The 15257-nt window shown below is 35.7% G+C and overlaps 1 protein-coding gene across 8 annotated transcripts in view; it reads right to left on the bottom strand.

Moving 5' to 3' along the window:
- The window catches only part of LOC149805347 (mechanosensitive cation channel TMEM63B-like), a 159008-nt gene that overhangs the window by 122852 nt on the left and 20899 nt on the right, over nt 1–15257 (bottom strand). For 7 of the 8 annotated variants that reach the window (XM_089949426.1, XM_089949453.1, XM_089949462.1 and 4 more), the window contains exons 3-4: nt 14389–14471; nt 1387–1422 (exon numbers count right to left, since the gene is read on the bottom strand). In XM_089949426.1, the coding sequence (XP_089805552.1) occupies nt 1387–1422; nt 14389–14471 (119 nt within the window). The remainder of the gene's footprint in view (nt 1–1386; nt 1423–14388; nt 14472–15257) is intronic. The other variant, XM_089949457.1, reaches the window with a different exon arrangement.

The following is a 15257-nucleotide window of genomic DNA, read 5'->3' as shown; positions in this document are numbered from 1 at the left end:
AGAAAGTCTCAAATGACAATAAATTTATTCGAAATGACATAAACACATTTTACAAATATTGAACCCTTATTTGGGCTGGCACCTGTATTCTAGCTTCAGCAGTAGACGGCACAAATGTTACATAAAACAACTATTATGATGTGCTAGACAATTCTTAAGTTGTAAACATGGAGACTGTTTCTGAAATATTCAGCCAATTAACATATATACAATATACATGCATATTGGTGTATATATACAATATATATGGATGCTGGTGTGTAAGTTACAAAACCATATCGTCTTTTCATAATGTACCAGTAGAACTTAATCTATGCTCTTTGTTAGAAGTAATTATTAGAACAGGCAACAGAGACCCTAATCTGTTGCCACATTATACAATGGTAGATCAGGGTCCCTGTTGTTTGCAGTTGAACCTGGCTTAAAAGCAAGTATAAAGCTATCCCCATCCAACATAATTTAAGGGACAAAGCTTGCTCAAGTAGTCCTGCTCACCATATATTTGCTAGAAGCATAAGTATGCTAGAAAACATGAAACCATGAGTAATTGAAGCATAGCAAAGGTCCCTGCTCGTTACCATTTGCTTAGCAACACCTTAAATAGAGGAAGCAGCTAAAGGGCTGTAACTCTTCTCAATGATAATGTGAAACACTTGAAAATGAACTCATTCAAGGTATCATCAATATAAAATTAAACACCAAAAAGTTAGTTGACATTCAACAAACATTGGTAAAGTTAAAACCTGAGTCAGGATGATGGACAATTAGGAAGCATAACTCCCATAATAAGATGTTATCATAGAATACTGGAACTAAATCTCACGATAAAGTGACAACCAAATTTGGTAAAAAAATTCCAATAAATACCAGTAAAGTTATCTAGTGGAAACCAAACTGTTAGTGGACAGAAGGACTACAGGACAGACAGACAGATGAATGAACCTGACTATTGTAGGATTCCAATGACTTTGTCAAACAGAGCCCTAATTACAGAACAAGCAAAATTAGAAATTCTGAAAAGAATGGTAAGTAGTGAAGCCTGGGCAAAAGCAGCTTGGCCCTTATTTTACTAAACATTTCAAATGCTTTTCCCAAATTAAGATTTTATTATACTATTTATGCCTTTCCATTTCTTAGCAAAAATTGTTTTGAAATAGGAGGAATTGCTAAAGACTTTTATAATGGAACAGAGTCCTATTTACATTTCCTCTTGGTCTCAACTGTAATGATTTTTACCCCAGAAAAATATATCCCAATAATGTTACAATTATAGCATGTGAGCCATTTCACAAAACTCATTTGGAGGGAAAATGTTGAAAAGTTTGGTGAAACTGAGGCCTGGTCAATAATATAAGAAGGAAATGGTGAAAACAAAACAAATCATACACATTATATCTGCTTTCATGACTTAATACTTCTTGCCTGAAAAACAGAAAACATTTTACAACATGAAATAACACAACAATGCACTAGTATCACATATGCACTCATCACTTATTGATATGGAACAAATCAAATATATGTACATAATTTATTACAAAAGAAAGCAACAGAAATGTACTAGATATGAGCATCTGCAACAGAAAACAAGTAGGCCAATTGCAACACACAGTACAACTTCCCTACTCCAACACTGTTTGGATGCCATGGTTTTTCCCCCATATGTAACCCTAATAGGGTGGTTAAACTTGTTCAAGAACAGCCTTAATATGATCAAAACATGAAGACAATCTGAAAAGGTCAGGTTACTGATAACCCACTTTAAGGAAATTTCAATGTAATTAACAGTGGCAGATTCACTGAAGTGGCACCTGAGGCCCATGCCTGGTCCCCACCCTGATCACACCCCTGGGGCCAGTCAGGAAGATGTTCAGATGTTTGTGTGTGAAACTGTTTTGTGTCCCCTTCTCCCATTAAAGTTGAGTATTGCTAACCAAGTGTTTTCCTTTCCTTTTCTTTCAGATACAATGATTTTAAAAACACATACTGCATTCTGCTAAAATAGACATCCACAGCACGTGACATTATGACTCTATTTAAGACTACAACAGCTAAAGTATATTTTTCTCTCTTTATGCACTTTTAGGTGCATATATATTACTCTTTGCAGTTCTTGATGTCAAGACAAAAAAAAAACATTACTCAGGCTCTGGAAATTAAACATGGCATGTCTTGAGGTCATTCTCATACCAAAATATAAATGTGTATTGAATAGAATTACAAAGGGCTCAAATGGCATAGCATAGCTGATAGGTCAAGTTTTGTTTTGAATTTGTCTATCATTGGATATCTTGTGTGAAAAATTGGACAGCTGATGTATGTAAATAGTGCTTTCTTTATTGAATTTCTTTATTTGATAAATTAAGTCAAAGGATACTTACTTGTATTTAAAAGATGAGATAGGTCTCAGGTGAGACATTTCTTCAGGCATGCACTTTTAAGGGATGTACATTTAAAAAATCTACACTATCAAGCAAGTATACAAATGCAAACAATACATCGGTGGAAAAAATATCTATCAGATTTAAACGTACATAAGTTATTAATTCTAAAATATTTTAAAGGTTTAATAATTGCTATCTCATGACAGACTAAAATTCTCTGAATTTAAACAAAGTGTGTGTCAGAATTAATTAGGCAGATAAATATTATGTGTACAATGCAACAATATATAATACACATTATAAGTGATCTTAACGCTTAATTCTTTCAAAGGGATTCAAAAAATGACAAGAAAATTAGTTTTTGACAATTTATATAATTAACACTATGTATTATTTTACTGTCATCCTCTATCAATATTCTGAGTATTTATCATGATACACAATCACCAGAGTAGGTGACAATAACAAACCACATCTATATCTCATTGAGCTTTATGCCCTGATACAATATCTCTTTATAACACCTCTGTTAGTGCCCCATAAGACCTTTTCCAGTTAGCACATGGGCTTAGAAGCCCATCATGAATATCATTTAAATGTTGGTACAATCAGGGGACATATGTAATGTTATGGCATGATGTAACAAATGAAACTTGCCTGCATGCACCATCAATATTTATAGTTTTGAGATATATCAATCACAATATGTTATGAAACAAAGGAACAATATTATTCGTTATGATTTATTCTGCATGCAAAATTTCATAAACTCAAAAGCCCTGTACAAATGACTCATGGTTTGCTGTCATTTGCTTTACTTAAATCCCTCATTTCTAATTATCATGAGCTTTTTGTTTTGATAGCAGTCTATAAGTTTACTGAAAAACTAACTGCAGTCCTAATAAAGAAAAGGAATTATATTGGATTGCTTGTACCTGCATGCAAAATGATGTCAGATCATTATATCAATCTGCATTAGAATGACCTGAACGACTGCTTGAATGATCTTAGCTTAGAATTGGTCTTTGCTTTTTTTATATACCACACAAAATATCATCTAAATGTGAGGAATAAAACTGAATCTATTGAGAATGTCCCTATATTTGTCAAAAGAGTGTGTACCCCTCAATTTTCAAACATTATTTTCAACCTAGCAAGCATCTTGAACTGTCAGATGTCAGGCAAAACAAAAAGTGAGATTCAATTTGAAATAAGAGTCTCTATCAACTGACTGATTCTCTACTGGCTGCAAATGATTTCCTGGAATCCAATATAAAAAATTTTTTATTTCTTTTTAAATGTTGAGTATTGAAACCATCTATGTCATTCTTGACAGATTTCAACATAGCAAATTTGGTAACAAAGCTATGTTTGCATGTTTCATTTAACAAAATTTCACAAAATTCCTTTGTTGTTGTTGTGGGGTTTAATGACATTTTTCAGCACACGATAGACTATACATGGTGGCCAGTATTAATGGCAGAGGAAGAACCTGGGAAAACCCCGGAAAGAACCACCGACCCACGAGAAGCTACTGGCAAGCTTTCTCACATACCCACACTGGCTGAATCCAAGACTCGAACCGCCGCAGACAGAGGTGAGATGGCAGTGATCTGTAATGGAGAGCGCTTTAGACCACTCGGCCACCTGGGACCCCCAAAATTCTTTTAAGTGCAGTGCAAACTTCTTTGCCATGGCCACTGACCTTTAATCTGATATCATGGAGAAAAGATCATTGAACTTATTTCAATGTCAAGAAATAACCGTATGCCAAGTTTGGTTAAAACTAAAATTATTAAGAGATACTGTGTTAAGAAAACGAAGTTACTGAACTGGTATTATTTAAGGTATTCTTCAGATATATCCACAAATTGACTTAAAAGATAAACAAAATAAATTGTGAGCACCACGTCAATGTAAATATCGTGAAATTACCTTAACGGTTTTTTGGTATCAATGTCCCATGACTTACAGAACTGAAAAACCAATGATTTGTTTAGCTGCAGTAGTCTATTGTGTGTAACTTTTACTATCATTATTATCATTATTACTATTATGAGACCCGAGCGGCTGAGTCGTCTAAAGCACTCCCCGTTATGGATCACTGCCATCTCACCTATGGATGGGTTCGAGTCTTGGGATTGGCCAATGTGCGTACATGAGAAAGCTTGCCAGTAACTTCTTGTGGGTCAGTGGTTCTTTCCGGGGTTTTCCCAAGTTCTTCCTCCATCATTTATACTGGCCACCATGTATGGAATATCTTGTGCTGAAAAATGGCATTAAATCCTACAACAACAGCAACATTATTGCTATTATTATTACATAGCACCGATACGCTGTTATAGCAAGATTCTTTTTGTTCATGGTTGGCTAAAATTATCTAAATCATGATTTTCATCACAGCTTTATTTCAAATAGAATACTTGAATATTAACTACCCAGAAGTCCACAAAACTTCCTGTTAGCTATATTTTCTTTTGTCAGCCATAATGCTGTTCTAAGCCCTGTCTCAACAATGGGCAGTTTTCTCTGTTATGCACCTGTGACTTGTTTTGTGTGGTAATAATGTGATCATCTGAATTTTAGAAGCTGGGGGGACCATTAATGATCAGTAGTAGTATGGTACCCCCAATAAAAGGTGACTGGGAAGCTATTGTTTATTTAGAGGCGAAAGTAGTAGTACTGTACCCCTAATAAAAGATGACTGGTAAGCTATTGTTTATTTAGAGGTGATAGTAGTAGTACTGTACCCTAATAACAGATGACTGGGAAGCTATTGTTTATTCAGAGGTGAAAGTAGTAGTACTGTACCCCTAATAAAAGATGACTGGGAAGCTATTGTTTATTTAGAGGTGATAGTAGTAGTACTGTACCCCTAATAAAAGATGACTGGGAAGCTATTGTTTATTTAGAGGTGATAGTAGTAGTACTGTACCCTAATAAAAGATGACTGGGAAGCTATTGTTTATTTAGAGGTGAAAGCAGTAGTATTGTACCCCTAATAAAAGATGACTGGGAAGCTATTGTTTATTTAGAGGTGATAGTAGTAGTACTGTACCCTAATAAAAGATGACTGGGAAGCTATTGTTTATTTAGAGGTGAAAGCAGTAGTATTGTACCCCTAATAAAAGATGACTGGGAAGCTATTGTTTATTTAGAGGTGATAGTAGTAGTACTGTACCCTAATAAAAGATGACTGGGAAGCTATTGTTTATTTAGAGGTGAAAGTAGTAGTATTGTACCCCTAATAAAAGATGACTGGGAAGCTATTGTTTATTTAGAGGTGATAGTAGTAGTACTGTACCCCTAATAAAAGATGACTGGGAAGCTATTGTTTATTTAGAGGTGATAGTAGTAGTACTGTACCCTAATAAAAGATGACTGGGAAGCTATTGTTTATTTAGAGGTGAAAGCAGTAGTATTGTACCCCTAATAAAAGATGACTGGGAAGCTATTGTTTATTTAGAGGTGATAGTAGTAGTACTGTACCCTAATAAAAGATGACTGGGAAGCTATTGTTTATTTAGAGGTGAAAGCAGTAGTATTGTACCCCTAATAAAAGATGACTGGGAAGCTATTGTTTATTTAGAGGTGATAGTAGTAGTACTGTACCCTAATAAAAGATGACTGGGAAGCTATTGTTTATTTAGAGGTGAAAGCAGTAGTACTGTACCTCTAATAAAAGATGACTGGGAAGCTATTGTTTATTTAGAGGTGATAGTAGTAGTACTGTACCCTAATAAAAGATGACTGGGAAGCTATTGTTTATTTAGAGGTGAAAGCAGTAGTATTGTACCCCTAATAAAAGATGACTGGGAAGCTATTGTTTATTTAGAGGTGATAGTAGTAGTACTGTACCCTAATAAAAGATGACTGGGAAGCTATTGTTTATTTAGAGGTGAAACCAGTAGTACTGTACCCCTAATAAAAGATGACTGGGAAGCTATTGTTTACTTAGAGGTGATAGTAGTAGTACTGTACCCCTAATAAAAGATGACTGGGAAGCTATTGTTTATTTAGAGGTGATAGTAGTAGTACTGTACCCTAATAAAAGATGACTGGGAAGCTATTGTTTATTTAGAGGTGAAACCAGTAGTACTGTACCCCTAATAAAAGATGACTGGGAAGCTATTGTTTACTTAGAGGTGATAGTAGTAGTACTGTACCCCTAATAAAAGATGACTGGGAAGCTAATGGTTTATTTAGAGATAAAAGTTGTTGCTAGCATGTAACAATCTCTTCAACTATCTTTTCTGGAACCTTTTTAATCTTGACATTATGACTTTAGAGTGATCATTTTTATTTTGTTCTTTGTCCACCAATGTCCCCTGTGGATGAGCAGACAAAATTTGTGTATCAGACAAACTTTCAAAATCGAACTCATGCATAAATTCTAAATAGTTCCGAGTTTTGAATAAAATTTTGTTAATCATAACTAACAACATGGAGTAAAGTAAAAACAAATCATATTATTAATTAATTATGGGGGTTAATCTTATTTCAAAACTCCTCTCATTACAATCACTTTTAAGTACATATACAATCAAAAGTGTCTGTAAAGTATGAAAATTTACCTTTCAAGACAGCTTAACGCAGAGGTTTATTTGGACAGTAATTTTTGTGGGGCAGCTTGAAAAGTTGCTATTAAAAACAAAAAACCTTGCTTAATACAGGTGACCTAAGATATGTTTCACTGCATCCAGATCAAGCCACATTTTCTGATTGTTTCTAACCAATTAAATAAACAAGTCTTTTGCATATTAACAACAGAAAATGTTTTTAATGGGAAATCAGGACTATAAGGTGTTTGTGTGTGTGTGTGTGTGTGTTATGGGGAGAGATAACGTGCTCCCTCCTTCCCCCCTCCCCAGTCAGTGTCTCTGCCACTGGTATTTACAAATCTGCTTAGGCATAAAGACAGAAAATGTTTGTATTTCAGGAAAGCTCTTAACATAAAAGCACTTTCAAGTCTCACAAATCTAACTATGTTTCTTTTTAAATCCAGTTAATTAGGAGGTTCAAATATATAATTTTACCCATCTATTCATTACAGCAACAGAGAGATGAATGGCCATGATTACCTAAAGCATAATGAATAATTAAAGCATAATGAATGATTAAAGCATAATGAATGATTAAAGCATAATGAATAATTAAAGCATAATGAATGATTAAAGCATAATGAATAATTAAAGCATAATGAATGATTACACAGATGAGGCTTTTAGTCTCCAGCAACAACAGTTAACATTAATTATCATGCAGAAAATAAAATTCTGACTAAACTCATCATGACAAAAAAATGTCAGCTTTTTTTTGCTCTCTTTATTTAATTTACATTTTTTGAACTTATGATGCATTGGTAATATATAGCCAGGATTATGCTGACATTTTATCACAAACATACAGACATACATACGCTGATGGTATGAGACAATAAAAACCAAATTTTTTTCAGTAAAATGTTTTCTCCATAATACTTACATGATCATAAAAACTTAGAACTACTACTACCTCACAAATCCATCCCACCTGGATTAAAATTTTTGAGCTAAAAAGCAAAAGATTATCTGCTCACCTAAGTGGCAGATAGTGATCTCCTCTTGATACTAGAATTGGTGCCAAATCATGTGAATTCTTCAGTTACTACTGGAGCTGAAGACATGCACTCTATATGAATGTAGTGCAGACCTGCCAACCTTGATGAGTCCGTCTCAGTAAGGCAGTTAATTTTTTTCCATAAGATTGACCAGTCTTCAGTAAGGTGTGACAAAATATCAATAACTACTACTGTAAAGCTGGAAAACGTAATTAAAGGTTCGATGCATCAATGATAAACTTTATGTTTGACTGAAAAGTTTGTAATGTACAAGAAGACATTATTTACCACTAGTACAGTTGCACAAACTCTAGTTCCAAACCCTATGCAGCTCAATGGCTTGTTGCTATCTCTCAACTTGACATAATTCTTGGAAATTCTGTTCCATTTCACATGACGACGGCAATCATATCTCCCGCCACGAGACATACTAAAATTGACACATGATGTCCAATAAACGTAATTGTGTCCTTATCAGCTTTTATTCACAAGAATCTGAATACTCCTTTTTATTCTTCTGTGTTGATTGTTAACACTTTTCTAGAAGCTTATTTTCCCTTTCATCTTAAACATCCATCGCTTTCTGGATGCCATTAAAAAAATTCTATAATCAACAGTTTGATTGTGCAGACACTTTGCATGAACAAACAGGTGCAATTTAAAGAATCTGGGGTGCTTCTGTAAAGTCAGTCTGGTTCCCTGACTAATTTCACTAATTCTAAGATGAAACCCAGATCCAAATAAAATAAGGATGAACCAATTAACCAGATTTTTCGGCAACAATCATTTTCCTGTAGTTTTTGCTAGTATGCTGCAAGTCCATATTTTAAGGGTAATTTTCATAAGACTTAACGGCAAAATTGTAAGAGTTGGCAGGTCTGGTAGTGGCAGGGAGGTAAGGAGGACATATGTGTATTATAACTGGTTAATCAGTTGAGTATTATCAAAGAAACATATTTGATTTCTTCTTCAAATACATTACCCAATCATAATAGGAGAAAAGGTAAGAGGTGGAGGGGAGATACATCTCTTTACCCTAGAGAGATCATTACCAGTCCACTAAGGTATGCAAATCCTGCAGAAGCAGTGAAGCTGTCAAATGATCCATAAAGACAACCTTTATGCCATTATCCCACCAGATCGAGAAGAGCCTTTAAGGATGAAAGATCTCTGAGAAAAGGGATGGAGAAGTGTACTTGGATTTCCATCTCAAGACATGGATAGTTGAAGAACAGTTCTGCTTCTATGCAATGGTGGTGGTGACTGTCTTAACTTCATGATCCAAGATGCAAAGCAAATTCATTAGTGTGGGAGTTATTTTCAATATCAGGCATGAATAACTCACTTTATCCAGAATGAAAGTTTCTGTGTTGATATACTATCCTTTCCTTCTGTGAGAGGCAAGAAAAAGCATGATCTCCCTTGACACAACAACCTGGTTTTCCTTTAGTATCACTTCAAAGCTTGCATTGGTTCCTGTAGATGACACTGAGATGAAATGAGAAGACAGAATTTATTACCAAAGTCTGATTACCCCTGCATGGTAGCCTGTTTTTGGCAATGAAAGCAGGGGCCATCATGAGTGTAACTGGCCCATCCTGCAGAATTGCATGTAGACAGGTCCAATAATCTTCTGTGTAAGTCAGGAGATGAAGTCATGCTTCCTGCAAGACCACAGTGATTGCACTGTCACCCCAATGGATGGCATTTACAGCCCACTTTTGCATTTCATTCTGAATCAGACAGCATATATGAGTTGACTGAATGCACTTATGTTGATGACAAAGTGAAAAGTGCTGTGTTTGTAGGTGAAGTAATGCAGGGCAAAGGAGGAGGCCCATTTAGCATGATAAAGAGTTCCTGAAAACCACTTTGTCGTGTCCATATGTTATCATGGCAAATCTTCCTTATTTGGCGGTGAAAGAGTGGAGCCTTTCCCTTATTAAGATTTGTAATAAGGGGGTCGTGGAAGTCATTTGAGATAGGGAGGGTCTTGTGGAGAGAATTGCTGGCAAAATATGATTACCCTCCCTTTGCCTCTTGTCCACTTTAGTTTGGGAGAACAGTGGTTTTTGACTACTGTAAATCTGGTAGGACTGCTTCGCAGTGGCTTTTGCTTTAAGGATGTCAAAGCAACCTTTAGGTGATTGCCTTGTAAATCCCTGTTTTAGATGACTATGTGAGGGGTGGGAAAGAAAGTGGTGGCTTGTGTGTGAATTCTGCCAACCTGATCATTAAAGAGGAAATCAGATGATTAAGGCTGCAAGTGTAGCTTGGCATTATTATGGTCTTTAAGAAAGATGGAGGTAGAGAGCACTGCATCTCATTCCACCAGTTGTAAGTTAGTAGCTGCTGTCACAGCAATGGCCATAGTATGTTCAAGAAGTGAACCATTCTATAAACAGTTTCACAATCATGTCAATTATGCTTCAGTGTGGAAGAAGCAAGCTGTGCTGCACCTACTGAAAGATCACTCCAAATACTAGATTCAACAGTGAGCTCATGGAATACTGGTGTGTTGGGCTTGTAAAACTGCTGACCACAATTTGGGGGAAGGCGTCTATGAGAAAACACATCTGCAGATGTTTGGGACTTACAACTAACAATGTAAACAGCCCCAAAATTGTCAGTAACTCTGTAAGATTATGAAAGCAATTGAAAGTATATTCCTCTTTAGTAAGTAATCACCTGATGTTGGAACTGTAGACAAGGCAGGTGCTGTAGAGGAATAAGGACAAAACTCTGATAGGAGTGCACGGGAAACTTCTTCAGTCCAGGCCTGTAAGACTCAGCCTTCATGCATCATCATTATCAGTAGTAGTGAAGATGATGTTTCTTTAGTCAGTGTTTCCTCTGACCATTGCCACCCCATTTTTGATATTTGGACATTTATGTTGGGGTGTAGGGTCAGAGTCCATTGCCTATCGAAAGATGGAATAGGCTGACACCATTTGGTGTCTGCATAGGGTAGCCACTTTCTAGCCAGCCCAGCAAATTTCAACAACCTTCAAAGAGATATACCTCCATGAAAAGGATTGGAATATGATTTATTTTCTCAAAAATTGCGAGCATAGCATTCGTTAGATCTTTAATCTGCTGACAATCAAGACGAAACTACAGCATTGAAATTTTACCTGGATCTTGCCATTTGCATTCCTAGTCAACTGACTACGCAAATCTCGCAACCTACATGTCAATGACATCAGAGGTCATATAGTCACATGATATAAACAATAAATCATTGCTAGTATTGCTGTAGGAAAACAAATCAACCATATAAATGAAAATCATGTAATCTTTATAGAAAAATTAAAGAATACAAACTTCTCAAAATATTTATTCTGAAAACGACAACTGGAAATCTGTAAATGTTGCAGCAACCAGAAGAAAACTAGATTCACAAAGCAAAGAGCACGTCAATCTGGTAGTCACGTGATACCAACAAAAACACTGCTCACATGTGCTCAGCACTAGTTGAAAATGATTTTCTCCATCCTGCTGTGGTATTGACAGGCGTCTGGTCATTATTCTGAGAATAAATATGTTGAGAATTAAATGTGCATTATATTTATTTACAAACATTATGTGACTTCTATGAAATATTTTCAAATTCTACGTACAACAACTCTGGATATTTGTTTACTGTCAATATCACATGACTATTTGACCTCTGATGTCATTGATATTTAGGTTGCGAGATTTGTAATGTCATGTGATTTGGAATGCAAATGGCGAGATCCAGGTCAAATTTCATCAATGATGTACTTTCATCTCGTCTGTTGGCAGATTAATGTCACGACAAATGATATGCTCATGATATTTTGATAATAGATCATATTTCTATCGATTTCATGCAGGCATGTCTTGATAAAAAGTCATTCAAGTTTGCTAGGCTAGCTAATAAGTGGCTACCAATGCCAAAAACAAATGGTGTCACTGAATGGACTTGGACCCTACACCCCAACATAAATGTCCAAATATCAAAACTGGGGTGGCATGGGTTAGAGGAAACTCAGACTAATGTTTCTTATGCTGCCTGTGAAGTAGATGCAGCTCACTTTACATGCAGCTCACTTTACACATGCAGCACATCAAGAGTTAGATCCTATTACTTCCAATGTGTTACTAAGTACAGGCTCCCTTTGGGTGGCAATGGATGCTATGAGTAGACCATGTATAGAAAACTTACCTGTATGTATCCAACCAAGGCAGAGGCTATACACGAGTTTTCTACAGTACACACCATACCTTCACATAAAATTGGTACTGAAGCATCATTATTGATACTTACAAAGTGGACATTACAATCTCCATTGTAATATAATGTAACCATAGCTGCTAACTTTCCAGGCTCACAATTGGTGAAAATAGGGATAAAAAGTCGTGAATTTGGACAAGAATTCATGAAAAATACCATGACAATAACTCCATCCACTCTGACCACTCCATCCACTCTGATCATCAATACTACACTATATCAAGTTCACAATATAAAACTAAAACACTACATATATGCAGAAATATTTATTTATCAAGACATGATACTGTGGCAGACTTGAACTTCCTCAACTGCTTGATCGTAAATTTGTTTTCTAAACAGTTCAGACTTCTTGCCTGCTGGTTGATCTTGGTGACTAAAATTACTGACAAATTTTCTGCAGCTAAGGAGGCCCTAAAGTCTTATTTTTCCTCACTAGAGAAAATACACTTTCGCTGTCACTGTTGCTGTGAGGAATGCACAGGAGCTGCAGCACTTTTGGTTCTTCCACAGGAAAATTTGGAAGTGATTTTCGAGTTCGGTAACATCTGTCAGAACAAATGTTTAGCATGGTCTCCAGCTGATAAAGGTTGATTGTGTTCGACAAGAAAACTCACAAATAATGCTTCAGTGTTGGTAGCCTGCATTTCTTCTGCCAATTGTTCAAAATATTCCAGAGCTGAAATCTGCAAATTCTTAATTTTCCCAACTTCTACGTGATTTTTGCAACTGAGGTGCTTCCTCACATTATCTCTGTGATGGCACAATGAGTGCAAAAAGCATGATGAATTACAATGTCTAATGTCTGAATGCACAGCCAATTTTTGATATATTCCAAATTAAACTTCACTTTTTGAGTAATACGTTTCTTTTTCTTTGGTGGTGAAGACATTTTCAAGATCTTACATGCGATGCTGAACGGTAACTCAAATCAGTGTTGGTGATGCATGCGCGGAGCAAAATTCCAGTTAGGCCCCCGTTTCTCTCAAAAGCATTTGTAAAACTACTCTTATACATATTGATTAAAATAGCCTAAAATGCTTGCTACTGGGCAAACTGTACTAATCGGCTGTAGATCTGCTAATATCGCGAACAGCAGTACCAGACTGTTTCGGCAACTGCGAATATCACGACAAGTGCTTAACAAGAAATCAGTTATTTTACTAAAGATTTAAAATAATTGAGGATTGGAGAATTCGTGAATTTTTGGCTTGCGGCGTGAATCCGTGAATCGCTGAAAAAATCATGAAATTCACACCAAATTCGTGAGAGTTGGCAGCTATGTGTATCTTGTAGGAAAGGCCCAATGACATTCTATGCAGGTAAAACCAGTAAAGTGACATGTATATAACAATGAAGTAGATGCTAACATTAAATAATACAGAAAACTTACCTGTATGTATCTGGTAAAACCAGTAAAGCAACATGTATATAACAATGAAGTGGATGCTAACATTAAATAATACAGAAAACTTACCTGTATATATCTGGATATAGCAGAAATTATACTGTAATATTAAAATTTTCGATATCATTCACCAGACTTGCACTTATTCAAATGGTTATAGCACTGTTAGCAGATGTTATCATGACCTGCACAGGTATGTACCAATGGCGCCTAAGTGTGTGAAGACGGTAAAGTGATAACACTGAGGAGCTTGTCAACAAAAGAAAGAAGAGAAATGTTGTTAATTTAGCGATGGTGTATACTTTCCTTCGTAGATGAAACTCCTCCAATTTTTTTTAAGTAGAAAACTTCCAAACTGCTTTGACAGATTTTGTGAGGCCTCTCCCTAACTGGACAATGTGCTACTTGACAGCAGCGTAAGTAGTAACTGAAAATTTATTGGACTTGCTACTAATTCTGGTATCAGGGAGAGATTACTCTAACTGCCTCCAATGTGGGCTGACAACTTTTAGTTTTTAATCTGAAAAGTTTTAATCTGAGAACCTCAGGAGGCTAGAATTGCGAGGAAGTAGTAGTTCTTCTAAGGTATTATGCTATAATGAAACTGAGAATTATTATTGTTAATATTATTACACGTACTGTTCAACACTGATAAAAGAATGAAATACAAAATCATTACAATATTATCAACAACACTGAAGGAAGCATGCAAGAAAAATTACTCAGGATATTTGCTTACTTTTCCTCTTGCCTGCTGACCAGAGCTATCCTTCCATAGTCCCAAGCCAGTCTCCTTAGCATTGTGAACAAAATCAACAACAACTGAAATATAATACATACAAAAAACAGTCATCTGATATCAGGGGTCGTAACTCTATCAAATACTGACGAATCTGTTCTTCAAAAAACAGGAAAGTAATTCTTATAGTGGTGCTCTACCTCCTCTGAAAACTACTCTTAGGGCAGGTAGATATAGCTTTTTATATGTGGCATATTCTTTTCTAAAAATCCCCTTGCCCTTGGCAGTTGTGAAAGAAGTCTTTTACTGGAGCACTCTTGATATAACTATAAATTTCAAGCTTGTATTGCAAGTTAATCAAAGGTACAGCTGTTTTATGTCTCCCAAATATGAAGTACAAAAACCAACAGCTGAAAAGATAATCAAAGATACAGCTGTTTTATGTCTCCCAAATATGAAGTACAAAAACCAACAGCTGAAAAGATAATCGAAGGTACAGCTGTTTTATGTCTCCCAAACATGAAGTACAAAAACCAACAGCTGAAAAATCAAGTGCAAAAAAATAACATAACTTGAGCCAAACGCCTCTGAATTATGATGGATAATATTTTAACTAAAACAAAAAAGAAAACTTACAATAAATGATATAATTTACATTATAATAAAGGCACTATCTCAGTGATTTAATACATAGTTATAGAATACCACATCAACATGTACACTCCTCATTGCAAGCCTCAGGCACAAATCCACTACACTCTTTCAAAAAGAAGTGCAGTGGTTTCCACCCAGACATGTGGCAATGCATTTACCCTTTGATTCAAGTGATTGATGTACAAACTAAACATTTCTGAAACTGCCTGTCTAAA

The sequence above is a fragment of the Sinohyriopsis cumingii genome, chromosome 2 (assembly GCF_028554795.1).
Source record: "Sinohyriopsis cumingii isolate HCF-2022 chromosome 2, ASM2855479v2, whole genome shotgun sequence".
In the NCBI taxonomy this organism is placed as follows: Eukaryota; Metazoa; Mollusca; class Bivalvia; order Unionida; family Unionidae; genus Sinohyriopsis; species Sinohyriopsis cumingii.
This window is presented reverse-complemented; position numbering and strand designations above follow the sequence as displayed.